This window comes from Scardinius erythrophthalmus (genome assembly GCF_964197995.2).
Source record: "Scardinius erythrophthalmus genome assembly, chromosome: 14".
Classification (NCBI taxonomy): Eukaryota; Metazoa; Chordata; class Actinopteri; order Cypriniformes; family Leuciscidae; genus Scardinius; species Scardinius erythrophthalmus.
Genome location: NC_138234.1, coordinates 20,958,724 through 20,984,437, shown reverse-complemented (window position 1 = coordinate 20,984,437; position 25,714 = coordinate 20,958,724). Strand labels below are relative to the sequence as shown.

Sequence of the window (25,714 nt, the reverse complement as noted above, 5' to 3'; positions counted from 1 at the left end):
TGTGTTATAGCGCCCCCTGGCGTTTAGTGTTGGTATTTTTCTTTCAAGTGCTATATGTAATCATTAGATAAAATTAAAAACTGAACAAGACATGAAAAACACGCGATCAGAGGTAATTTATACATTTTATTTACAGATGAAAGTAGAAATACAGAGTAGAAAAATAAACTTCAAATGAGACATCTAAACAAGTCTGATTACCCAAAACGTATTCACATACTTGTAAACACTTTTTCACAGATCTGTGGTTGTCTTTGATTCTGGTTCAAAGTTTACTAATTTACTGTTAACTTCTTTTTTGTGTTTTTTTTTTTTTGAGCAAAGGTCTTATTTAGCAATGAGGTACAAAAGTGTTTTAGTCTCTCAAAAGTCTTGGTATAAACATCAGGGTCCATTTGTAACAAACCTCTTAAGTTAAGAAAATCTTTAGTAGTTTTGATTTGTTTCACATGGCTGCTGATGCTTAATCATCCCCAAACTCACAACCACTGATTGGGATGCGTTCAGGACAATATTAAGCCAGCTTAGCTCACAAAAAAGTTTCACCCCCAGAAAATGCCAAAATGAAGAGTTTGAAAAATAAAAGATGCAGAAAGAGCTTTGTAAACATAATGTGGAAAAATATAAATAAATGCCACAAGAATGCAAAATTTCAGCCCTCCTGGCCGAAGTCCTCGGTGAACTTCTTCAGCTTTACCAGATCCTCCTCGTTCACGGTGGGCTTGGTCTTCTCGAGTGACCTGGACATGTCCTCCTGAGACACAGACCACAAGATCAAAACAAGCTCTGGGATTTTTACACGTTATTTTTTTACTTAACTTGAGCTCACCAAGCTAACTATCGGCTCCAGGAGTTTATCGCTCGCCACGTCCACCCAGGTCATCTTGACTGCGTTTGGGTCGTTTGGAGAGCAGGGCGTCAAGAGGTCATCCACGACGTCATCCGGGTTGTTCCATGCCTTTCCTCTGACCTGTTAAAACAGACATGAAGGGATGGAATTAGATCGGTTCGACCGCTTGACTAGTCGCGCAATTGTCATTTCGTACCTTTTTGAAGTGAGTCGAGGACTGGACTTTGCGAATGGGCTGCATGAGGGCGTCGCGAACGACGATGCTGATGTCGGCACCCGAGTAGCCGTCGGACTTCTTCCCCAGAGTGATGAAATCGGCTTCGTTGAGGCTATTGGGGGTGGAGCCAAGGTGCAGCTTGAACATGGAGGAGCGAGCGGGCTGCTCAGGGAGAGGGATGTAGATGCGCTTTTCAAATCTGTCATAATATAATAATAAACATTAAGTGCCAATAAAGAAATTTAAAACCATCAAAATGTGTATGGATTTCTATAACGCACCTTCTCCTGATCGCAGAATCCAGAGTCCAGGGGATGTTGGTCGCACCAAGGACCAGAACTCCTTCGTTGTCGTTTCCTACACCTGTGAGAATGGGAAAATTAAGGTAATATCAATAATATATATATATATTGAAGAGAAAAAACAGCAATACATTTTTTTAAACAAAAATACATGTCACATTTTCAAAACAATAATAATCCTGCCGCATGAGACATGCTTGCGACAAAGCTAACGCTTGCTTTGTGTTTACCTTGCATCTGGACCAGAAACTCTGTCTTGATCCTGCGGGCCGCTTCGCTCTCGTTCTCGCTTCTCGAGCCGCACAAGGAATCGATCTCGTCAATGAATATGATTGAAGGCTTGTTCTCCCGAGCCAAACTGAACAGATTCTTCACTAACCTAAAGACGATAACAGCATTACTAATAATGAAGGCAGAAGGAATCAATATGATCAAAACATCGGGACATCTAGGCACAACGAGACGTACTGAGACCATATTGAGATAAGGATCTTAAAAAAAAAGTTATTATTTTGAATACTCAATATTAATATATTAATATAAGTATATAATATATATTAAGTAAATTATGTAATGTAAAAAATTATAATTATAAGTGAGTACAATGAGACTTAAATAAGAATAAAATCATTTTTAATAAATATAAATTATAGTCACAATAAAACCATAATAAAAATCTTTTAATTTTAAAATCTTTATATATATACACACACACAAACACACACACACACACAAACACATTATATATAAATATATATATATATATAAATATATAGATAGATAGATAGATAGATAGATTTCATGTTGATTTTTATTATGGTTTACATAAAACATTGTGAAATGCAAGAAAATGAAATTATTAAATCCACTAAATCTAGAAATTTTTAAATATACATCTGCAATTGGCTCAAGAAATCCATGTATAATAATAATTTAAATATTATAGTTCATATTTTAATAATACTATTTAAAAATAAATGATCAATATTTCCACAAATAAATGAATAACATTCAATTATTTATTTGAATATCAATATAATATTAATTTAAATTGTATTTATATATTACAAGTCCTACTAACCTAATGAATGATGCCAGATGTTAAAATCATTTGCACTCAACATCTGAGGATCACTTACTTCTCGCTCTCTCCCAGCCACTTGGACACCAGGTCTGATGATGAGATGGAGAAGAACGTGGAGTTGTTGGCCTCGGTAGCCACAGCTTTGGCCAGGTAGGACTTCCCTGTTCCCGGAGGGCCAAAGAGCAGAATCCCTCTCCATGGAGTCCTTTTCCCTGAGGATAATGATGTTTAGAACACTTCAGACACTTCCATGCATATTTCATTCAGTATGTAACCCGTCATACCAGTGAAAAGATGAGGGAATTTGATTGGTAGGATGACCGCTTCTTTAAGGGCCTCCTTGGCTCCTTCCAAACCAGCAACGTCATCCCACTTAATGTCGGGCTTCTCCATGATAATAGCACCTGAAAAGTATGAAAATCCAAGGTTTTTGTTTGTAGATCCCATCATGACTTTAAAATGTCTGTAAAGCACAAAATGTTGTACCCTGGAGTTGATTCTTGAATTTCTTTTTCTCTGCATTGCCATCATCACTGTCACCCCTGTAAAAACAGAATGTTACATTTAGTTTTCTCTGTTTAACAGGAAGTTCATTAGCCGATTCAGTAGGAAGTAGAGCGTCTCACCCTTTATCATCGGACTGGGGAACTTTGACAGGTTTGGAGGGCGGCGCGCTCTCTTTCTTCTTCAGGTACTGCTTGAGCTGCTCCGCTCGGTCCAGGTACTCGGCACACTTTGCTCTGATGCTCTGCTTGGCCTTTTCCCCTTGAGCGTCATCTGCACCATGAAACATCAACATAAGAAAACACGCCATCAGTAGCTCGTCACTTTTCTCACTAAATTGCATTTAATGAGGGATCGAATTGTTTTATATATATATATATTGGATGACAATATATATAAAATAAAATACAGTGAAAAATAAACAAATCAAATTTAAATATATAAAATAATATACATGTATTATAAAACTAAAAACATCAAAAATAAATAAATAAAACAATTAGGCTAGTTCATGAATGAATTGAATGCACATTTAATGAGGGATTAAATATTAAAAATAAATATATTTTTTTTATATTAAATATACAACAAAATATACATTTATTATAAGACAACATATTGGCAATATTATTTAATATTTAAATAATATTATAAAATCAATTATAATCATCTGCACAATAAAACATCAAAAAACATGTGCCTTCATTGGTTCATTTATTTTTTGCTCTATATGTTTTTGGATTAAATAAATTTCATAAATGTAAGATATTAAATGTTATATATAAAAGTACAATTAAACAAACATAATATTTTAGATGTGAATAATAAAAACAATGGAGGGACACAAAAAATATTTGTATAAAATAAACATGTAAATACACTTTAAATTAATAGTATATTATATTAATTACTATATTAATAGATATCATATAGAAATATTCAATGTTGTTTTAATAATATTAATGTTTAAATGATCATTATAAATGTATTTCATGAACCAATATGTAGTCTTATATGTATATAGCTATATATTTTACACACACACACACACACACACACACACACACACACACACACACACACACACACACACACACACATATATACTGTATATATTAATACAAACACAGTCTCACACACACACACACACACACACACACACACACACACATAGAGAGAGTTTTAAATGTATATTAAATATTTATAAAATATATGTAGCTATTATACATATAAGACTACATATTGGTTCATGAAATACATCTATAATGATAATTTAAACATTAATATTATAAAACAATTAATATCTAATGATACAATTTTATTATACTAAAATTCCAATAAATATAAAATGTTTATATAAATAAACATAGAATATAAATATAAATTGCTTGTAAATTGCTTGAAAAGAGCGTACACTTCACCACATGAAGAAAATACTGGATTGAATGTTGATAGAGGCGCAGAGCTTCCTCATAGTTTTTCGCCTTGTCCTCCTCCGAGGCTCTGCTGGCCAAATCAATGGCTTTCTAATGCACAGAAGTAAAGATAGATGAGACCTGTCATCAGCCTCATAACGTGTTACAGACGCACTTTTGGTCAGGTCATTTCCACCATATCGAAAATTATGTATTGTATTTAACATCATTTTGCAGTGGAAATGTCATTTTTAACATTAGCGACTCGTTCTAATTTAATTTAATTTTTTATAAATGCACACAATTAAATATTTTTTCACACTTATGCGAAATATTTTTCATAATTTGATTAATAAAATGACAGCTTGATTGGAAATGAAATAAAATTATTCTGCTCAATATTTCCCTTGATGTTTCTTATTCAAATGTTTAATAATATAGTTAAATTAAAGTCTGAGACAGGAGTAAAACAATATCATAACATAAAAGTGAAACATAAAAATGTCTGTAGTTAATGAAATCTCGGACTGAAATCTGTTGGACTGTCCGTGTAATGTTAAATAGTGTGGGGTGGTGTAATGTACGGATAACTGGTTAGACCAGTTTAAGGACAGGCTGAGGAATACACAACAGACACTAGTTAAAAAAACCTTTACCTAATGTAGCAAGTAAGTTAATAAGCACCTTCTTACATTTATGAATGTATGTATGTATGTATGTGAGTTGTAGAAAACGTAAACAATCCTAAACAAAAGTAACAAGAACAAAATGCATATTTACCTGCCAAACCAATATATATGCTAAAACTGAACAATATCCTGAATATTTTAGACTTTATTGTGTCATACATTCAACTAGAGCAAAACAAAAAAGACTACAAATGCTAACAAATACACATTATATAGCATGGACAGTACATGAAAAGGCCAATTATTATGACTGTCATGCCGCTTGTAAAGTCTCTTACCTGTAAATTGGCATTCGTCATTGTTGACGGTGATTTGAAGGCGAAATTATGATTTGTTACGGCTCAAGTTTAAACATTTTTAGATGAATGTAACGCAGAATCGCGGTGTGTTGGTAAATCTGTGCGTCCTCGCGCACTTCCGCATTGAGTGTTTACCCTGACGTCACGGGTGACAGGCGTCGAGCCACACCTTTCCCGCCTCTCAGACACGCCTCCACTGCGACGTACCAAAAATCTATATAAAAACTATATATGCCTATTTAATTTAGTTCACTCCCTCATAGAATACGTTAAAAAGCAGCATTTTCTTTGACATTTATTGTTTTGACGAAAAACATTTCAAACACACATATTCAGGGGAGCACATATTCAAGCACCAAGGTCGACATTTTTAAAGAAAATATATGTCCAAAATGCATTTCAACAGAAAATAAATATATAGCAAGAAATACTACTTGTCAAAAACCCAGCAATTAATTCACACAAAAATAAATAAATTAAATATGGTGCCAGTAATGTTTAAAAAATGTTTGTGTATGCAATCAAATACATATTTTTTTTAAATAATCATAAAAAACATTAAAAAGCAACTTTTTCTTTTACATTTATTGATTTGAGAAACATACAGTTTAACACGCTTCTCACACAGACAAAATGGCAAATAAAATTTTAAGAAAACGAACATTTAAGCACCAAGATTTTCTGAATAATAAAGTCCAAAATGCATTTCAGCAAAAAAATTAGATACGACAAGTAAAGCTACTCATCAAAAATGATTTTTTATCTAAATAATGAGCTTTTTATTTGGTTGTGACTTTTTGTCCACTGATTCATGAAAACATGCTAATAATTAAAATAGGCAACATTTGCAGGCTAAAAGACATTCTAACATTACTAAAATATATTTTTTAATTAGCATAAACTGCTGCTTCTCATAAAATCTGCCAATTTAAAGGTGTATTACTCAATATTGACATCTAGCGGTTGAAATATTGGAGTTTTTCCCCGCCATCTCCCCCTCAGACTCGACGCTCAAGCGGGTTGCCAGATTTGAGGACACACAACAGAAACGAGCGTAATTCACAATAGAAAGCCTTGCAGACTGCAGTAACTTGATCAGCTAATGTATACGTCGTCTGCAATGTTTTTATTGCCGAGGCTTTTTAGGTCGAGTAGAATTTTCGATCTCTGACCTGGTTTGTTTGCTGGCTTCCATCGCGGTGTTTTCCGCCGAATGGCATACACGGGATGTCGAAATACTATTGAGTAAATTGGCAGTGGGCGGAGTCAAACAGGCCAAAACAAAACCGGACATTCCGACACGGAACTCACATTTCAAAGTAGAATAATTGGCTGTAGCTTTGTTTTTCAAAGAAACAACTATTTGAACTTAGCGTGTTTCCTAAATATCTGCAAACATTTGGTATTTTTATGCTTTTGTACAGTCAAAAAATAATACACAGCACCTTTAATAAATGCTTTAGACTGAAAACAAAAAGCCAATGACATTAATACAGTATGTCATAACATTTCAAGGATGAAGAATAAGCAATTCTGCTTTTCAGTGCATTTGTGTTGTCGATCTGAAGCTTCAAGCATCCACTGAACGAGACTGGAAAGATGTTGCAGGCAGTCTCCTGGGATGGAGAAATAGTGCATTCATTTTTCATGGGCATAAAAACAAACACAGCAGTCATCAACTCCCTCCATTCAGCATCGGCAGTCGCAGGATTCTTAGAATGCGTTCGTTCTTCGTAAGATCCTCCGGCAGTTCATTGTTCTGTAGAGATAATGTGATTCCATCAGAACGTGGTACAATAGTGCCATTAAAGCACAAGATAAAACCTCTATTTTCATTATCTACTATGAATTGAATTTGATTTATTTTTAGCTACTGCCTGCAGTACATTCATAATAGGCCTACTTAAACTATACCACACTGACCAGTAGATGGCAGTGCTAGATATGAACACTATAACAATACCAGAGATATCTGGCCTGGGGCCTGCACCATGATGGTAGTTGAACAAACTCAGGGTTACAGGATTAGTTTCGAGTTGACAAAACCAAACCAGTCCAACCAGGCTTTGTTGGTACCATGATGCTGATCATCAACTTTCTCTGTCCACTCAGGTTTGATCCTGAGTTTAGGTGTGACATCAGTAGCGAACAGCCAATCACATGCTGAGAAAGAGTGAAACCGCGATTAATTTCTCACGAGAGAAGCTTCTCTCTTCTGCAGAATATTACGAGAGTGAAAAATATTAAGAATTTCAACAAATTTACACAGCAAGAAGAAAATAGCTGTCTATGAAAGAAGACAACTAAAAGAAAAAGTCTTGCTATATAAGTGCAAGTAAAAGTTGTGAAGCTGACGTTTAATTTGGAGTAGAAACAGAGTGACTTTATCCTTTGCTCACAGCTGATTGGTCCAATTTCGGTTTGAGATCTCTTACCTGGAACATAACCTGCCCCGGACCAGGTTAGCCGTGGAGCGTAAGTTACTATGGCGATAAACACTGCTAAAGGCCAAACCACTTTCATGGTGCTTAAAACCCAGGGTTGGCGCAAACTAAACTGAAACATAGCCACCTAAACCAGCTTCATGGTATAGGCCCCTGGTTTCACAGACAGGGTTTAGATTAAGCCAGGATTACATTAGTTCAATTAGTTCTTTTAGAAACATGCCTTAGAAAAAAAAACATTACTGGTGTGCATCTTGAGACGAAACAATGACACCGACATAATATGAAAAATAAAAAAATATTTATAAACATAATAAAATATATTATGATAATAAATAATAATATAATAATAATAATAATAATAAATATCACCGACATAATAAAAAATATTTATATTTTTTTAAAATATTATTTTAAGATATCTCAGTGCAAGTTACTTTCAGTTAAATCAGCTCAAACATGCATTTTAGTCTGAGACTAGCTTAAGCCTTGACTGTGGAACTGGGGGTTAAAGTATTAATTTTAGACAAAGCACCTGTTTTATCTACAAGAATCATGCAAATGTCAAATAATTGGTAAAATAATTGCATAATTTGCACGGACAATTCACACAATTATTTATTTATACAAATATATCGATATATTAAACAATAAACTGGAATAAACTGGAATAAGCTGAAGCACTAAAATAAAATAAATGAAAACTAAATAGCAATATTTAAAAAAAAACATAAAATGACAAAAACACATAACGAAATGAAAAATTTAAATAACATTAACATGAAAATTAAAAATATAAAAATATAAGCTAATTCAAAATATTAATAAAACTATAATAAAGCTAAAATAAAAACTAAAATAACACTGGTTTGTGTAGAGATATGGAGAAAGTATTGTGGATAATAAAAAAAAAATTTAAGAAATGTATTTCTCAAAAAAAAAAGTATATATATATATATATATATATATATATATATATATATATATACAACGATTACACCGCAGTATTCATTTTACTGGCATATTATTTATTAATTAAATTATTTATATCCACGCGTCTGAAACTGACCTTGTTGGGTAAAGCTGGATCGGCATTTGCCTTCAGCAACAGTGCAACTGTTTTGGGATTCCCGCCCATGACGGCGGCATGAAGAGCTGTAGAACCGTTCTAGATTACACCGCAAAACACACACAGTTCAAGACATTTGCTTGAAGACCAAATGGAGGAGGAAGGAAACACATGCGGTCACAAATTGAATCACTTTTTACTGATTTCAGATGATTTTTTCTCGTACCTTCAGAAGGCCAAGTGAGGGGGAGAACTTGAGCAGTTCCTCAATGACGTTACAGTATCCTTTATGTGCAGCCTTGAACAGAGCCGTGGAACCATCCTTCAGTCGGAAACACAAGCCATTACAGCCATGAGAGACTCAGCATAATAGAAGAAATGAGGCATTTGTCAAACATTTCATGCATTTTTAATAAGCTTCTTTTCCACCTGACTGAACTGTTTGATTCAAGCTTGGGTAGAGATATGAAGAAAATGTTGTGGAAAACAAGTTTAATAAAAAATAATTACTTAAATAAATAAAAATAACAGTAAAATACAATAAAATAATAATAAATATTAAATAAAAATAATTAAGCAGTAATTAATAATAAAAAAAACAATAAAAATAAAATAATTATTTAAATCATAAAAAATATTGACAAAACATTACTTTAAACAACAAAACAATAATAAAAATAATAAAACAGTAAATTGAATAAAAATTAGTGCTGGGCAACGATTAATCACGATTAATCGCATCCAAAATAAAAGTTTGTGTTTACATAATATATGTGTATGTTGTGTATAATTATTTTGTACATATAAATACACACATATGCATGTATATATTTAACAAATATTTGCATATACTGTATATATATATATATATATATATTTATACAATTTATATTATATATAAATATTTTATATATAAATAAAAAAATCTTACATATATACATGCATGTGTGTGTATTAATATATACAAAATAATTATACACAACATACACATATATTATGTAAACAGACTTTTATTTCGGATGTGATTAATCGCGATTAATCGCTACTCAGCACTAATAAAAATAGTAATTCATTATATAAAACAATTACAAATTAAATAATTAAATAAAATTGTGATAAATTCTATTAAATAATAAAACATAACATTGATTATAAAATAATAAAATACATTGAAATAATAAATAAAATTTACTTGAGCTAAAAATGAAAGAAATATAACAAATATTAAAATAAAACAAAATATTTGGGTAGAGATATGGAGCTACTGCAAACTGGAATTTTGCAAAAAGAGAGAATAATTTAAAAACATACTTTTCTATCTGCATCACGGTCCGCACCTCGTAGCAGCAGAACCTTTACCACCTCGTCATGTCCCATCTGGGCTGCCATCCAGAGCGGAGCTGTGCCATCCTGCCGCCCAAAAAACACAATCAACATAGAAAACAAAATTAAAATCATAATAGCATACCAAACACCACTAATGAAAAACAGAAATTACAATGCGTGAGCCATGATCATAAATCAGACCTCTCGAGGTTGATTGACTTTAGCCCCAGTTGACATAAGCTGACGTATTACAGTCACATGACCCTCCTGGGAAGCCAAAAATAAGGCCGTTGCACCATCCTGAAACAGAGAAGATGGTTCATTTAATTTATAAAGTTTGACAGATAAAGACATTCAACTGCTAAAACAAATATTTCCACCAAATTATCTCCCAAAGATATGTTTGGGCTATAAGGTAAAAATCAATCCAACTGTGTCCTATCCCACTCCTAAGAGCACTGAATCAGCAGAAACCTTAGAGGAACTGGCACAAACATGAGCAGCTACGGCTTTTAAAGAGCAACAGCGCGGCCGGCCTCATGGGGGAGAGAGACGTGTTGACTAACATTGAGCTGGTCGTGGACATTGGCGCCGTTCTTCAGAAGGGTGTCCACCACTTTGGAGTGACCGTATTGACAGGCTGCGGAGAGTGCTGTGCCGCCATCCTGTAGATCACAAACCGTCTGTTCTGAATGATCACATTTATTATAAGTCACAGCTTTCTTCCATTAATAACATACCGCACCTTTGTCCGAAACTCAGTGGACGCTCCAAATTCGAACAGGAGCTTGACAATTTCATTATGGCCCTGTTGTGAAGCAAAGAAGAGGGCGGTGGAACCTGTCTGGGGGAACAGTGACATCATCTGCGTCATCATCGGTACACAAACACACTTCAGATGTTATCAGCAGCACTTACACACCCGTTTGAGGAAGAGTAATATTACCACACTTTACTGCACTATTAACAACCTGTCACTCTAGCTATGTATCTATATTTAGGTCTAACAAAAATAACACTCACTGCAGCTTATTGCTGGGTAGATGTCAACAGAAATGTTAGGGAGGATAAAAAATAAATAAAAAAATTGATTAAAACAGCTTTAACAAATACAAAAATATTACATTAGCTTAATTATTAATTATTTTTTAATTTAATGTTTATTTTATTATTTTATAAAATGTTTTGTAATGTTACTTTAATCTAATGTAATATTTTCATCTCTTTATTCCTTTATTTTTTGTTTTTATTTTGTTTTGTTTTTAATTTCTTATTTGATAAGATTTTTTTATCATAATAAATGTATTATATTTATTAATTTTATTTATATTTTTATGCAATGTAATGTTATTTGAAGCTAAATAATTATTAATAAATGATGAAATAAATAAATGAAATTAAATAAAAAGAATAAATTATATTAAAGTAACATTACAAAAAATAATTTAAAAATAAATAAATAAATAAATAAATAAATATAATATAAGAAAGCATATAATTAAATTCAACATAAAATTAAATTAAATAATAAAATAAACAATCCCATAAGAATACATTACATTAATTTAAAAAATTAAAATAAATGAATAAATATGATATATATAATATAATGAACAATCTAATTAAATAAAATTAAATAAAAAATAAAAGCAAAGCAAAATAAAATTAAGTTACATAAATAATAAATAAAATAAATAAATAACTAGATTAAAATAAAATAACATGAAATGAAAAATTTCAATAATATAATAAAAATCTAAGTAAATAAAAATACAATATAAAATCAAACAAATATATATTACACTAGATTAAAATAACATTATAATAAATGAAAATAAATTAACAAATAAAACAAATAATAAAAAATAGAATTAAATTAAAAACATGATAATATAACAAAATAATAAATTTAATAACAATAAAATAAAAGCATCCAATTAAATTATTAATAAAATAAAATCTTATAGTGGTGTTTAGACAGATATTTTTCTGTAGCTTGAGAAGTGAAGATGTATAATATCTTCATATCTACTAATACGAGACTTAAATTAAGACTGTCACAGACTGCATGCCCTTTATGCCCTACATAAAATTGTCCATTAAAATACCAATGTAAGCATGCTGGAGATGCGTACCTCTCTTTGCAGATTAATATCTGCACCTTGCAGGATGAGTTCCCGAACACACTCATAATGCCCGCTGTAAGATGCCACCATCAGTGCAGAGGTGCCGTACTGCTGAAACACACCATAAAGCATTATCCTATGGCAATGCTGATTGCATTGTGAAACATTCAAGAAAGTAGTTCATACACAATCTTTGCAGTCTACATCCACTCGCCCGCTGTTCAACAACAGCTGAAGCAAAGCCAAGTTTCCTTTCCTTGCTGCCCAAAACACAGCGTTGGCAAGAGGAGTCTCCTTCTGTCAGACACATAAACAAGCAGAATCAGACACAAACAAACACGTACAATCTTCGTTTATACAGAGAGAGATCACAGGTGGATGTTAAATGCAGGTTATTTACTCATTATTATATTACTGAAGGACTGTCGAATCAATATCAGCATAAATGCTCTTTCGTGCCCTTAGTCAACATTAGAAAAGTAATGTTGCTGAATTAAATATCAGCAAAAATAAAAGAATAAAAGCACTAAATTAATTTAAATAAAACATTTATTTAAAAATGAGTGCTGTCAAATCGATTGTGTACACACACACACACACACACACACACACGTATATATAGGCTACAAACTTTATGTTAGATGCGATTAATCGATTTAATTAATATAAATTACTTTGAAATAAAATATATTAATTCAGAGTGTAAAATATGAACCTGTTAAACAAAATGACAGCAAATATTCCAAAATAATGTACCATATTTTAGCGTAAGCTACGGTTACCATGGTGAATTTTGGAAGGGCGGGGTGGGCGAACCCTCGTCATCAGGCCATAAAGACGCTCGTGACTGACAGAAAAACTCTTAATTCGTTATTCGGTGACACGTTTATTAGTATTCATCTTAAGACATATTTAGATTAAATAAATAATGTTTTACCCAAGTAAATGTTCATGTTTACCTTGAAAGACATCCTAGGAATCTCATTCGTGCTTCATCTTGCTGGTATGCGCGGTGTCCCTTTTATAATGTCCGTCCGCAGCGCTCATTCATCCCCAGTGAAGAACTCAATGAACGGGGATTAACGGTCTTGTTTACCGCAGTGAGTGTTACACGGAACCGAGCCAGCACGAACATGAGCGAGCAGCTTTTGCATCAACTGCGAATTCACTTGTATGCCCCCTCCTCTCTCTCTCTCTCTCTCTCTCTCTCTCTCTCTCTCTCTCTCTCTCTCTCTCTCTCTCTCTCTCTCTCACACATAGCCCACAGAAGGTAGATGTGTTCGATTCCTGAATGAATTGTTCTTATGAGTCGGATCTTTCATATGAATCAGTTGACAAAACCGACTCATTAAACCGAGAATCATTTTTTGTGAAAAAGTACGAATCGTGAGCCGAAAACTGATAATTGAGCAGATATAATAAAGAAAACCGAGGATTAAACTGGTGAGGCGAAAAATAAGTGACTTTAATAGCCAAATAACGTGTTACAAGAAATGTTACAATAACAAATAAAACAGTGAAAAAAAGACATAAGTCTTGTTAAGAACGACGTAGTAGACTAATGATGACGCAGGACGTAAAATAATCGCTAAAACTGTTCGAATGATCCGACTTGAAATTATATATAGCCTATATATATATATATATATATATATATATATATATATATATATATATATATATATATATATATATATGTATATATTGAGTTAATAGAGACCCCTAATTTTAGATCATTTTAAAAGATATATCTAGTTAGCCATTGTCAGAGGGGATTTTGATTAAAAGTTTATTTACATAAAGCGTTTTATTACATTTTTTGATAATTGTTACAAAAGGGTCTGATATTTAGATACCACAGTGTTGTTTGTCCCAGAAAAAGAAAAAGAATATTGTTAAAAATTTTGGGGGTCTGTATCACTTTTGATATATTAAATTGTGCATATTTAATTAAATTCTCATAGTTTAAAGTTTAAATGAGTCAAGTCATTATACAAAAGATAAAAATAACTTTTGTATTTATTAATTTTATTCAATATGGCAAAGTATTCGGTGAGGAAAATGTAAGATAAATACATATATACATAATATACAATTATTACAAAGTAATAAAAATATAACCTTTAGTAATGAAATATATATGTATGATTTTTCTGGATTCAACAAAGTATTCTTTTTAAGGAGAATTGTAAGTAAATTATATTTACTTATATAATATAATATAGTATAATATAGTCTATAGTACAGAAAAAATATATAGGCTATGGTAAAAAATATTTTATTTATTTATTTTTATTTAATACAGTTTGTAAGGAAATTGTAAGGTTATGCACTATAGTATAAAAATATAATATAACAATATAATAATTATATTTATTTTTATGTAATACAGCAAACTATAAGGAAAATCGTGATGCTATATTCACGTTAATATAAAAATAGTCTGGTAAAAATAAAGGATATAAATACAATAGGCTATAATATAATAATAATAATATGTAATGTAATGTAATGTAATGTAATAATAGGCTATAGTAAAAAAAAAGTCTAACCTTTTCATTTAATACGGCTAAGTAATTTTGTAAGGCAAATCGTAATTCTGTTCACCTGTACCTGCCCTTCAACACAGACTGTTTATAATGAAAAGCCCCAAAATATGCCCTGCAGAGGCAATCATGGGATGAACCGTAATAATGGGGCTAAATTATGACAGCACTGAAGAACACACAGCCTGACTGCAGAACAAGAAAGACAGATGAATCAGCATTCACCCCCGTAATAAAGGCCTTGGGGTGGCTGGACTATACTTTAAGGATATAATGTCTGTAGTAGTACGTTCATTATATTCCAAACAAGAATCAGGTCAGACAAAACACGTCAGGCATTCAAACATCGCTGACTCAGTCCTCAGTCCGTGTGAAGGTATATAATGCAGAAGACATGCTGCAGTTTCATCTGCACAAAACTCCAGACGCAAAGACAACCACTTTTTGCAGAGCCTGTGCATCAACATGTTCGGTAAGACTGGAAGGAGTCATATAGGAACTTTGGATATGGTGTAAATACGACTTAGTTCCGTTGTTTAAATATTTATCTTAAATATTTTGTTATAAATATGTATTTAAATTGAATTGTTAAACCAAGAATGTGACATAAATTGTGCTCATTGTTTATTATATGTTAGTTATAATTATAGTATATATTATAGTATAGTATAGTATAGTATAGTATAGTATAGTATAGTATAGTATAGTATAGTATAGTATAACAATTATATATTGTTTGTTTGTAAAAGTGAATCAGTCTTAGAATAAGAACTCAAAAAGCAAATAACCAAACGTTCGTTTTGGACCTGGTGTAAATATTATAAACAAATACATGTAAACATTTATGTTATATATTTAGTTTTAAATATTTATTTAAATTGAATTGTTGAACCAAAAATGCAATCTGAATTGTGCTCAGTATTTTTATTTATTTATTTAGTTTATTTATTTATTTTTTTGTTTGTGTTTTTATTGTAAAAGTGAATCAGTTTAAGAATAGGAATGGAAAAAAATCCAGTTGTTTAAATATTTATGTTAAATATTTAGTTATAAATGTTTATTTGCTGAACCCCAAAAAAAATGTAACTAAACTATGCTCAGTATTTATATATATATATATATATATATATATATATATATATATATATATATAAAGGCTTAACAATTTGTTTTATAATTTTTTTTACATTTTATATATATATATATATATATATATATATATATATATATATATATATATATATATATATATATATATATATAAACAGTATATTATTTACATTTTTTTTAAATGTGATGTGTCTTTTGCATAGATACCTATCAAGCACACTGGGTGGCGCTGTTCAGTCGAGCGGCCGTGTTTGCGCTCCTGATGTGGGCGCCTCTGCAGGGGGCAGCAGATTCAGAAGAGGAGGTCGCCTCAGAGTGGAAGCTGTGGAAAAAGGTCCATGAAATATCCTATGATGAAAAGGTCAGTTATGGTCATTCGTGTGTGACTTAAAGAGACAGTTCACCCCAAAAATAAAAATTCAGTTATCATTCACTCATGTTGGAATACAACAGGAGACATTTTAAAGACATGAGGGCGAGTGAATAAAGCCTGAATTTTCAGCTTTGGGCAAACTGTTCCTTTAAAAACTCATTTAATTGAAAAGTTTCAACCACTATTGTGCTTTTGAGGCACTTAACTCTGAATAAACATGTATTTTAAGTCACTTAGTTACTATTGTTAAGATTATTATATGTTATACTGTCCATGTATTTCTTATTATGTTTCACTTTATAACTGTAGAGGGATGACAATCACAGACAGACCATCTGGGAGACAAACATGAGGATGATTGAGAAAAACAACAATGATTTTCGTTTCGGATTGTCAACGTTTAGCATGGCAATGAACAAATACGGTGACCTTGTAAGTAAAAACGACTGAAAAAAATACACTATTGAAATCATAAACAACATGAGAAACATTATGGGTTTTATTAGCTTTGTTAAAGGTGGTCTTATACTGACACCTAGTGGTGTGGATGTCATCATGTACAAAAATGTGGTCCAAGATGATATCTGACCTGATTTTTGTCTTCTTTTCAGACCAGTATGGAGTATAACCGCTTGCTGGGTGCCAAAATTAGTGGCCCGATAGACAGAAGAGGAAAGATTGCATCCGCTCAGACGCTCAGTTTAAATGCTAACAGACTGGGATTGACCAATGTTGACTATCGAGCACAGGGATATGTGACTGAAGTCAAAGACCAGGTGGGATTCTCTTATATTTTCTTAGTTGATCATCATTCATATGCTTATTTTTATTCCAAAGTGTCATCCCAGCTAACAAACATATAAGCTATAGCTTTTGCTAACGTTGCCATTAAGTTATGAAAACATTATTTCTGAATGTTCTCTAAAGTCAACTAAACATTTCAGGAAAAGTGCTAACATTTTGAGAACATTTTTAAAGACCAGATAACTTTGAACGAACGTTCTATTAACGTTACCGTAATAACGTGTGTTCTTAACAATGAGAGAACCTTCCCAAAACGTTAGCCAAAGCACTGATAATGTTCCCTGTTAGCTGGGATTATTCTACTGTATGTTTGGAGCTAAAAAGACTGATTTGTCATTTTTTTTCAGGGATACTGTGGGTCTTGCTGGGCCTTTAGCACTACGGGTGCCATCGAAGGCCAAGTGTACAAGAGGACGGGGCAGTTGGTGTCCCTCAGCGAGCAGCAGCTAGTGGACTGCTCCAGGTCTTATGGCACGTACGGCTGCAGCGGAGCCTGGATGGCCAACGCCTATGATTATGTGATCTATAAAGGGTTGGAGAGCTCTAACACTTACCCCTATACGTCAGCGGTGAGAGATCTTGTTCGTTTGAATTAGAGAAGTAGACTGTATGACATATGAGATGGCCAAACTGAATGTATCTTTTTTGGTTATGGTTTTACCAGGATGTTCAGCCATGTTTCTATGACAGAAGTTCAGTCGTTGCCAGAATCAGTGATTACAGGTTCATCCCGGCCGGAGATGAGCAGGCATTGGCTGACGCCGTGGCAACCGTCGGTCCAATCACCGTCGCTATAGATGCCGACCATCCAAGCTTCCTCTTCTACAGTTCAGGTAAGATTTCACTTCTATTGATTCTATTTCCAATCTGAAAAGAAAAGTATAAATATGTATTTATATAATTATCATTTATATTTATAGGAATCTACAAGGAATCTAACTGCAACCCTAACAACCTCAACCATGCTGTGCTTGTGGTTGGTTATGGCTCAGAGGAGGGCAAAGATTACTGGATAATCAAAAACAGGTAAGAGAACGCCCATCATTTAGGTTTATGACTACATTAACACCTCGTACACTGCTGGCAACACAACACAACAAACTAAACACACCTATTTAAATGTTGTGCACCTGTAGTGAAGATTACGGTAACAAAATATAGAACAGTTACGTCATAGAATACCATGTTTCAGGACACATGTCCAAAAAAAAGCAGGACAATTCCTTCCTAGGTGTGTGACCTCGTCTTTTCCTTTCTTTTCTCAGTTGGGGTACAGGATGGGGAGAAGGAGGCTACATGAGAATGATACGCAATGGCAAAAACACTTGCGGGATCGCCAGCTATGCTCTTTATCCCATCGTGTGAGACATTTTCCAATAAAGACTTATGAAGTCTGAATTGTGTCAGAAATCAGTTCATTTAGGGCACTAGTACAACTATTACTCTACAGAGCTGCACTTTATTCTTGCCATAGATCATGTTTTCAGTCCATATTAAGGTGTGTTTGGTCAGATTCTTTCACACAACCTCTGTTTTTTTTTCATGTGTGTTTTTGAAACTATAATACTTTCGTTCCCTATAAGTCAGTCAAGTTCAATGTTACATTGACAGACTGATTGATATAGTGGGATCTCACTTGGGAGCCCAATTAACAAGACATTGGTGTGTGAGATTTGCATGACAAGCCACTACCTCGGACATATGGGTATATAAGCTCGCGTGCAACTCACTCATTCAGCATTTTGCTTCGAAGCTGGGCAGCGGTGTGTGTCACAGAAAGAGCAAACATCAGCTAGAGATGCTGACCATCCAAGCATCCTCTTTTATTATATATTTCTGTATGTATTGCCTCCTTGCCTCATGGTTGCAGTTTAACACACAAATGTTTGTTTTATTACTGATACCACAGCAATAAATATATTTATTTAATATTATTTAATTTTATATTTTTGTAAAGAAATATATATATATATGCATAAAATTATCTTAAATATGACCACATGGATAAAAAAATAAAAAAAATAAACGGGTTTAGGGCACCTTGATGCATTTTAAAACTATAAACCTATATGACAACAAACTCCCAAGAACGAGAATGCAGAAGAATATTTAAAAGGTCTAATAATATTTTCATTACATTTACAAGCACTGCAGTCTCTGAACAAACAGTTTAGCACAGAAAGAATACTTTTTTGTCCATCCTTCTTTGAATTCTTGGTCTTTATCTTTGTTTTCTGGGGCCAGTTGTTCAAAAGTAATCTGACTGGATTTCGGCAATAGGATTGGATTAAATCTTGAAAATGGGTTGTTAAAAAAAAAAAAAGGATTCTGAAGTCAAATTAGGTCACAAAATCCAATCTTGGTTTTGATCTCGATCAAATCATCAGTTTGTGCTATAAAAAATCTAAAAATATATATAAAAAAAATCAAGTTTGTAGCTTGTAGCGCAACGTAACTGACGTGCTACACCCAGTAATGATGTTCAATATGGGCCACTGATCAGAAGTAAGGAACGTCTACTGGAGGGAGGAATGATGCAACAGTAAGCGAATAGTCGACAATTTTGTTCTGATTCAGATAAAAGATTATATTGAAAGGAAGAAATTGTTCTCTTTGTAGTTTGTTTCAATTAGATTTATCATATACAAACAATTAATCTTTGATAGTCACTCAGTAAATCATCAACTCTTCTGTTGCTTCTTCTAGGATGAAAGATTCAACAGCTTAACAGCTTCAATTCAATTTGATGAAGTTTCACACTTTTCATTCAATGTGTGAATAAAGTAAACTCACGAAAACCCATTACCGTGTCTTTCGCTTTCACCTTGACCAAAATTACAATAATAAAACAAAATGTTACATTCAATAACCAAAATGTAAAAAAAATAAATGTAATTATATATTCAATTTGACGAAACACAGATTATGATTCAGAATTTCTTCCAATGACCCACTTTTCTTTTCAAAACAAACAGTATGTTCAACAATATGAATTGGAAACCAACGAATTGATTCAGTTGAACAAAGTTCATGAACCAAACGACTCAATAGATCAGAGTTCGTGAATCAAATGTCTCAATTCAAAGAGTTGTGCAACTCTCTATCGATCAGTTCAAGTTCCAAAAAATAACGTCTCTCCTTTTCGAAGGCAAAAATCAAACAAATTCGAGGAAATAGAGTCTTTTCGTAATAAATGAACTTGAGAACTGGCTGACTAAAATCAGTTTGAAAATGCTATCTCATGAAATAAAGGCGTGAAGATAATCGTGACTGAAAGCTGCAATCGATTTTTTATTGGTTAAAACCAATGGAGAATATCTCATATTTTTCCGTGGGTGCTCGACCATTTCCGTGCTCTGTATAAAAGCAGGAGACGACATTTCTGTGGTGCATACTGAGTTTGAGCTGTCAACAATGAGCTTCCTTTGGCATATGACTAGTCTGCTAATGCTGCACTCCTGCACTCCAGGTGATCACATCTAATCTACTTATTTACAAAAGTTTGTTTCTCAGAATATGCTGTCGAATTGTTTCATAGAACTAAACTCTTTCTTAGGTTTGATGGTAGATGGTATTGTTGGCGGTAAAGTCTCCATTCCACACAGTCGACCCTACATGGTCTACATTCGTGACTCTAAATCCAAAGCAGTATGTGATGGTTTTTTGGTAAGAGAGGATTATGTGATGACAGCCGCCCACTGTGACAGAAGGTTGGTGAAATTAATTATCATATTTTGGAATTAGAAAGGCGACTTTTGATATCCAAAGTGGCAATATCTTTGTATTGAAATATAACACTTAACAATAAGATTCATTTTAGTTAACAACCTTAGTTAACATGAACTAAGAATGAACAATACTTCTTCAGCATTTATTAATCTTAGTTAATATTCATTTCAACATGCACTAATACATTATTTCAATCAAAGGTTGTACTAGTTAATATTAGTAAATGTATTAATTAACATGAACAAACAAAGAACAGCTGTATTTTTATTAACTAATATTAACAAAGATAAATAAATACTGTAACACGTGTATTGCTCATTGTTAGTTCATATATTTACTAATGTTAACTAATGAACCTTATTGTAAAGTGTTACCTGAAATATATATTTGTGTAAATCTTCTTTTTTTTTTTCACCTTTAGACATCTTAAGGTGTATTTAGGCGTCAATGACACCAACTTTTTACCTGACGGTGTAGCTGTAGATGTGACAACTCCACATCCACAGTTCAAGGGCATTACCCCAGGTCATGACATCATGCTTTTAAAGGTAATATATAACGTTGAACCATTTATAATTGGAATCACGCCTTTGAAAAATGGCCTTTCATAACAGGAAATCTGATGTTTGTAGAATATCATTTGGCTAAATCTAATTAACTTGTATCTAATCAAATGAATACTAAAATCTAATGGATACATTCTTTAAAATACAGAAAAACATAGAAAGAAATGTAGAACTTTTGACCTTTCCTTTCAGCTTGAAACCCCTGCAACTTTGACCAAAACTGTGAAGACTATCGCCTTGCCAAAAACAGAGAATCTCAAACATGCGATCTTAAAGGATTGCATGGTCTCGGGTTGGGGCTTGGAGGATTACGGTCGTGGGTCTCCATCAAGGGTCCTCAAAGAAGCAAATGTCACACTGCTGGACTCTAAAAACTGTGGGACAGCCGACACTCTGTGCAGCGAGGGAACAACTGGACCAGCAGAGGTATTTCAAGTGGCATCACTTACAAATTATTATCCATGGTGTATTGTTAGTGCATTCTGGATATACTAATAATCAAATGATATCATCCACAGGGTGACAATGGGAGTCCACTTGTTTGTGGAGATGTTGCTCATGGAATTGTATCTTATTACAAACAGGAGTCAAACGGAGAGTACCGCATAAGATACACTGACATTTCCCAATACCTTCAATGGATTCATTCAATGGGCTACCATCCTCCCCCCCCCATCCAGGAAAATGAAGCAAGTAAGGGCAAGCTCAATGTTCAATGTTCAATGTTCAATGTTAAATTTATTTATAAAGCAAATATTAATACAATGAAGGTTGACCACAGTGCTGTACATAGGTAAAAGTAAAATAATCATAAAATCACATTCAAATTCTATAACATTGCCACAGACAATCACAAAATAAAACCTCAAATTCAATGCAGCATTAATAGTAACCCGTTACACCACTAACACAACACTCATGAATGATCAAATGCTGTTGATTTTTTTCATAGAACTAAACTCTTTCTTAGGTTTCTCCGTCGTGCAAGATGGTATTGTTGACAGTGAAGTCTCCATTCCACACAGTCGACCCTACATGGTCTACATTCGTGACTCTAAATCCAAAGCAGTATGTGATGGTTTTTTGGTAAGAGAGGATTTTGTGATGACAGCCGCACACTGTAAAACAAGGTAGGTGAAATGAATTATCATATTTTGGAATTTTATTAAAAAAGGGTATACAAATTGACTCAAAATCCACAATTGTATGGGAAAAAACACACACAAAAAGGTGACAAAAAAGTGGCAGTAATATTTTTTTATTGTTTATATATATATATATATATATATATATATATATATATATGTGTGTGTGTGTGTGTGTGTGTGTGTGTGTGTGTGTGTGTAAATATGGCCTCTAAATCTGTATTTTTTTTTGTCATCTTTAGACATCTTAAGGTGTATTTGGGCGTCAATGACACCAATTTTTTACCTGACGGTGTAGCTGTTCATCCATTTCCACATCCACAGTTCAAGAGCAATACACCAGGTCATGACATCATGCTTCTGAAGGTAATATATAACATTGAACCATTGGATGCCTTGAAAAATTAGCCTTTCATAAAAGGACATAGTTGATGTTTACAGAATTGGCAAAACCTAATCACTTGTACTGAATGCATTCTTTAAAATTCAGAGGTGAAAAAACATAGAAGGAAATGTACTTTTCACCTTTCTTTTCAGTTTGAAACACCGACAAATTTGAACAAAGCCGTGCATACCATCACCTTGCCAACAAAAAGCAGTGAAAACATCTCAAAGGATTGCATGGTTATGGGTTGGGGTTTGCAGGAATCAAATGTTCTCAAAGAAGCAAATGTAACTCTGTTAGACTCTAAAAACTGTGGGACAGCCGACACTCTGTGCAGCGAGGGAACAACTAGACCAGCAATGGTATTTCAAGAGACACTACTTACAAATTCTTATCTATAGTGTATTGTTAGTGCATTAGTAATCAAATGATATCATCCACAGGGAGCCTCTGGGAGTCCACTTGTTTGTGGAGATGTTGCTCAGGGAATTTCATCTTATTACAAACAGGAGTCAAATGGAGAGTACCGCACAAGATACACTGACATTTCCCAATACCTTCCATGGATTCATTGTGTAATGAACTCCCATCCTCTGCAGAAATAAGTAAGGGCAAGCTGGAAGAGCATGAAGAGGAAGAGCATGAAGTCATTAAGTTCAATACAATTTGTTTGGTTTAGTATAAATTTAGTTTTCCATGTTTTACTACTGCAACAGTTAGCAAATGTAACATTAAATGTGCTATTTTAAAATAAAGGCTAACTGTTTTACAAAAGTCTAAAATGCATTTCCTTTGTCTAAAATGTATATACCAAGCATCCATGCTGTAGTTCAGTGGTTCTAAAGCAATAGCATTAAAATAATAATAATAATTATATATATATATATGTGTGTGTGTCACTACTACCAGTCCCGCAATCTCCCTCAGTAACCACCAGCGGGCGCCCTCGCCCGAATACCGAACTCCAAATCCCACAATGCCTCACTCATGCACTGATCCCGTTTCCACCTGTGAGTAATGATCACACTGTTACTCATTCCCAGCCCTATATATATAAATATATATAATATATATAAATCACACTCACAGCACACTGTGCAAAGTCTTGTTTCACTGTTGTGTGCATCTCTGAGCATTTTCTAGAAAGTTATTCTGCCCCTGTTTGCGACCCTTGCTGTAACTCACTCTTCGATTGTCTGCTGCCTGCCCATTGATCTTCTGCCTGATTCCTGGATCTGGTATCGTCTGCTGCCTGCCCCTGACCTCTTGCCTGGTTCCCTTTATGCCTTGCCTGCCCTGCTACACTGTTTTCGCTGGTATTGGACCCTTGCCTGTTGACTTTGAATAATAAACTGTTGCAAATGGACCTGACTAAGTCTGATGATTCACAACAATATATATATATATATATATATATATATATATATATATATATATATATATATATATATATATATATATATATATATTAGGAATTTTTTTTGAAAAATAAACCATTAAATGGCATTTTCTGGAGAGTTTTGTGCAAAGAAATGGAGAAATTGAGTCTTACATGATATGTGAAAAACTGCAAGGTTGAGCAAATACTTTGCATTGTTGTAGTATCAACAGGTATTAGGACATTTAGCATTTACATTACTGTTAATCAGCAGTGGTGGAATGTAACGAAGTACAAATACTTTGTTACTTTACTTAAATACATTTTTCACGTATCTGTACTTTACTTAGTGCATAGGCTACGTTTGACTTTTACTTCGTTACATTTTGCAGCAATTATTATACTTTCAGCTCCACTAGATTTCTACAACGTTTCGTTACATTTTCTGATCAGTTTTCCCCCTGCCAAAACAGGGATTGAAAAAAAATCTCCTGTTTTCGGTGCTGATAAGGTGGTGACGCCGCTGACGCGTTCATGTAACATGTAAGGGTGGCCCTGGCAATAAAGCACCTAAAAGTGGTCACAAAGAACCGGCAAAAGTAATGATATGAATATGTAAAATATAGCAAGGAGACATTTTAATTGTTTATTAATAAACAAGTGTTTTCTGTGTCAGTGCCCTGCATATGAAGTTGACGATGCTGACTTGCGATCTTCAGTAGTGAACGCCAGAGAGAAATGTTCACGAGTTCCAGTTCACGCGCCGGCGAATCCGTGTTGTGATTATCTTGCCTACTATATTTACTTCTTAATTTTTAAATCCAGGCAATTGGTTGATTAAACATTGATTAAAATTAAGATACAATTAATACAAAACCAAATTCATTTTAAAGAAAGGCTTTGTGCTTTCTGTTTGAGGTCTCAGTGAAAGTTTTAAACATAGTCTTTTAACGCTTTCAGAGCAGTCCCGTCCGTAACATTGTTTTTTCCTCATAAATGCGAACATGAAAAATACAATAAAATGAATATGTTATGTTCTGTGGAGAGCCAACCCATCTTCATCCGGTAGGCTATTACTTTTGGTTTGCACAGTGTAATTCACAGAATTACAAAAAAAATATTTGGACAGAATGGCCACCTAAAAGTTAAAGATTTTTTTGTGTCACGTCCACGGCATGTGTAGCCTATTTCCCTCATATTAAATATAAAATGCATGTGTAGACTGATATTTTTCTAATGTCTGGACTCCTTTATTAAGGGAGTATGGATAATATAAACAGTTTCAATATTGGTATTAAATACATTTTCTGAGGATTAATATTTCAAGTTTTTACTGCAAATGTCACGTCCATA

At 33.3% G+C, this 25,714-nt stretch overlaps 4 protein-coding genes across 7 annotated transcripts; 2 read left to right on the top strand and 2 right to left on the bottom strand.

Moving 5' to 3' along the window:
• Positions 1–106: 106 nt before the first annotated feature.
• Positions 107–5,498, bottom strand: LOC308701373 (vacuolar protein sorting-associated protein 4B-like). The gene is made up of 11 exons (XM_081383630.1): positions 5,340–5,498; positions 4,372–4,483; positions 3,080–3,230; positions 2,940–2,995; positions 2,738–2,857; positions 2,509–2,665; positions 1,600–1,748; positions 1,349–1,430; positions 1,047–1,266; positions 830–970; positions 107–754 (listed from the first exon to the last, which is right to left on the bottom strand). Exons 1-11 carry the CDS (start codon positions 5,358–5,360, stop codon positions 653–655), a joined length of 1,311 nt encoding a protein of 436 aa, XP_081239756.1. The 5' UTR covers positions 5,361–5,498; the 3' UTR covers positions 107–652.
• A 617-nt stretch (positions 5,499–6,115) lies between these two features.
• ankrd29 (ankyrin repeat domain 29) lies at positions 6,116–13,563 on the bottom strand. 2 transcript variants are annotated; one of them, XM_081384313.1, is made up of 10 exons: positions 13,285–13,563; positions 12,512–12,622; positions 12,335–12,433; positions 10,945–11,043; positions 10,766–10,864; positions 10,401–10,499; positions 10,185–10,283; positions 9,100–9,195; positions 8,874–8,972; positions 6,116–7,119 (listed from the first exon to the last, which is right to left on the bottom strand). In XM_081384313.1, exons 1-10 carry the CDS (start codon positions 13,294–13,296, stop codon positions 7,036–7,038), a joined length of 897 nt encoding a protein of 298 aa, XP_081240439.1. In that variant the 5' UTR covers positions 13,297–13,563; the 3' UTR covers positions 6,116–7,035. The 2 variants fall into 2 exon arrangements, with proteins under 2 accessions (XP_081240439.1, XP_081240438.1); XM_081384312.1 differs by having other exon boundaries at positions 12,335–12,436; positions 13,285–13,430.
• Positions 13,564–15,336: 1,773 nt separating this feature from the next.
• On the top strand, positions 15,337–18,556 carry cts12 (cathepsin 12; the record flags this gene model as incomplete). The annotated part of the gene is made up of 8 exons (XM_081384823.1): positions 15,337–15,343; positions 16,185–16,342; positions 16,664–16,786; positions 16,966–17,130; positions 17,506–17,727; positions 17,823–17,991; positions 18,079–18,184; positions 18,424–18,556. The coding sequence occupies 8 exons, from the start codon at positions 15,337–15,339 to the stop codon at positions 18,521–18,523; spliced, it is 1,050 nt and encodes a 349-aa protein (XP_081240949.1). The 3' UTR covers positions 18,524–18,556.
• A 1,651-nt stretch (positions 18,557–20,207) lies between these two features.
• Positions 20,208–23,777, top strand: LOC308702109 (uncharacterized protein). Of its 3 annotated transcripts, none has more exons than XM_081384770.1 (9): positions 20,208–20,627; positions 20,715–20,868; positions 21,309–21,435; positions 21,646–21,879; positions 21,972–22,146; positions 22,424–22,583; positions 22,841–22,964; positions 23,136–23,345; positions 23,427–23,777. In XM_081384770.1, exons 1-9 carry the CDS (start codon positions 20,573–20,575, stop codon positions 23,586–23,588), a joined length of 1,401 nt encoding a protein of 466 aa, XP_081240896.1. In that variant the 5' UTR covers positions 20,208–20,572; the 3' UTR covers positions 23,589–23,777. The 3 variants fall into 3 exon arrangements, with proteins under 3 accessions (XP_081240896.1, XP_081240897.1, XP_081240895.1); XM_081384771.1 differs by having other exon boundaries at positions 20,234–20,627; positions 22,038–22,146; positions 23,427–23,761; XM_081384769.1 differs by having other exon boundaries at positions 20,267–20,627; positions 22,406–22,583; positions 23,427–23,761.
• The last annotated feature ends 1,937 nt before the right edge of the window (positions 23,778–25,714 follow it).

Bases quoted from the DNA above. Each gene is read 5' to 3' on its own strand.
- ankrd29 (XM_081384312.1), bottom strand. The intron at 9,196-10,184 runs GTATGTTTTTAA...TTCCGACTGAAG, and splicing joins ACCGTGATGCAGATAGAAAA to GATGGTTCCACGGCTCTGTT. The intron at 8,973-9,099 runs GTACGAGAAAAA...GGTGTAATCTAG, and splicing joins CCTCACTTGGCCTTCTGAAG to AACGGTTCTACAGCTCTTCA.
- LOC308701373 (XM_081383630.1), bottom strand. From the start codon at position 5,360: ATGACGAATGCCAATTTACAG. The intron at 1,749-2,508 runs GTAAGTGATCCT...TATCGTCTTTAG, and splicing joins TGGCTGGGAGAGAGCGAGAA to GTTAGTGAAGAATCTGTTCA. The intron at 755-829 runs GTGAGCTCAAGT...TCTGTGTCTCAG, and splicing joins TGGAGCCGATAGTTAGCTTG to GAGGACATGTCCAGGTCACT.
- LOC308702109 (XM_081384769.1), top strand. From the start codon at position 20,573: ATGAGCTTCCTTTGGCATATGACTAGTCTGCTAATGCTGCACTCCTGC. The intron at 22,584-22,840 runs GTAGGTGAAATG...TGTCATCTTTAG, and splicing joins GCCGCACACTGTAAAACAAG to ACATCTTAAGGTGTATTTGG. The intron at 22,965-23,135 runs GTAATATATAAC...CTTTCTTTTCAG, and splicing joins ATGACATCATGCTTCTGAAG to TTTGAAACACCGACAAATTT.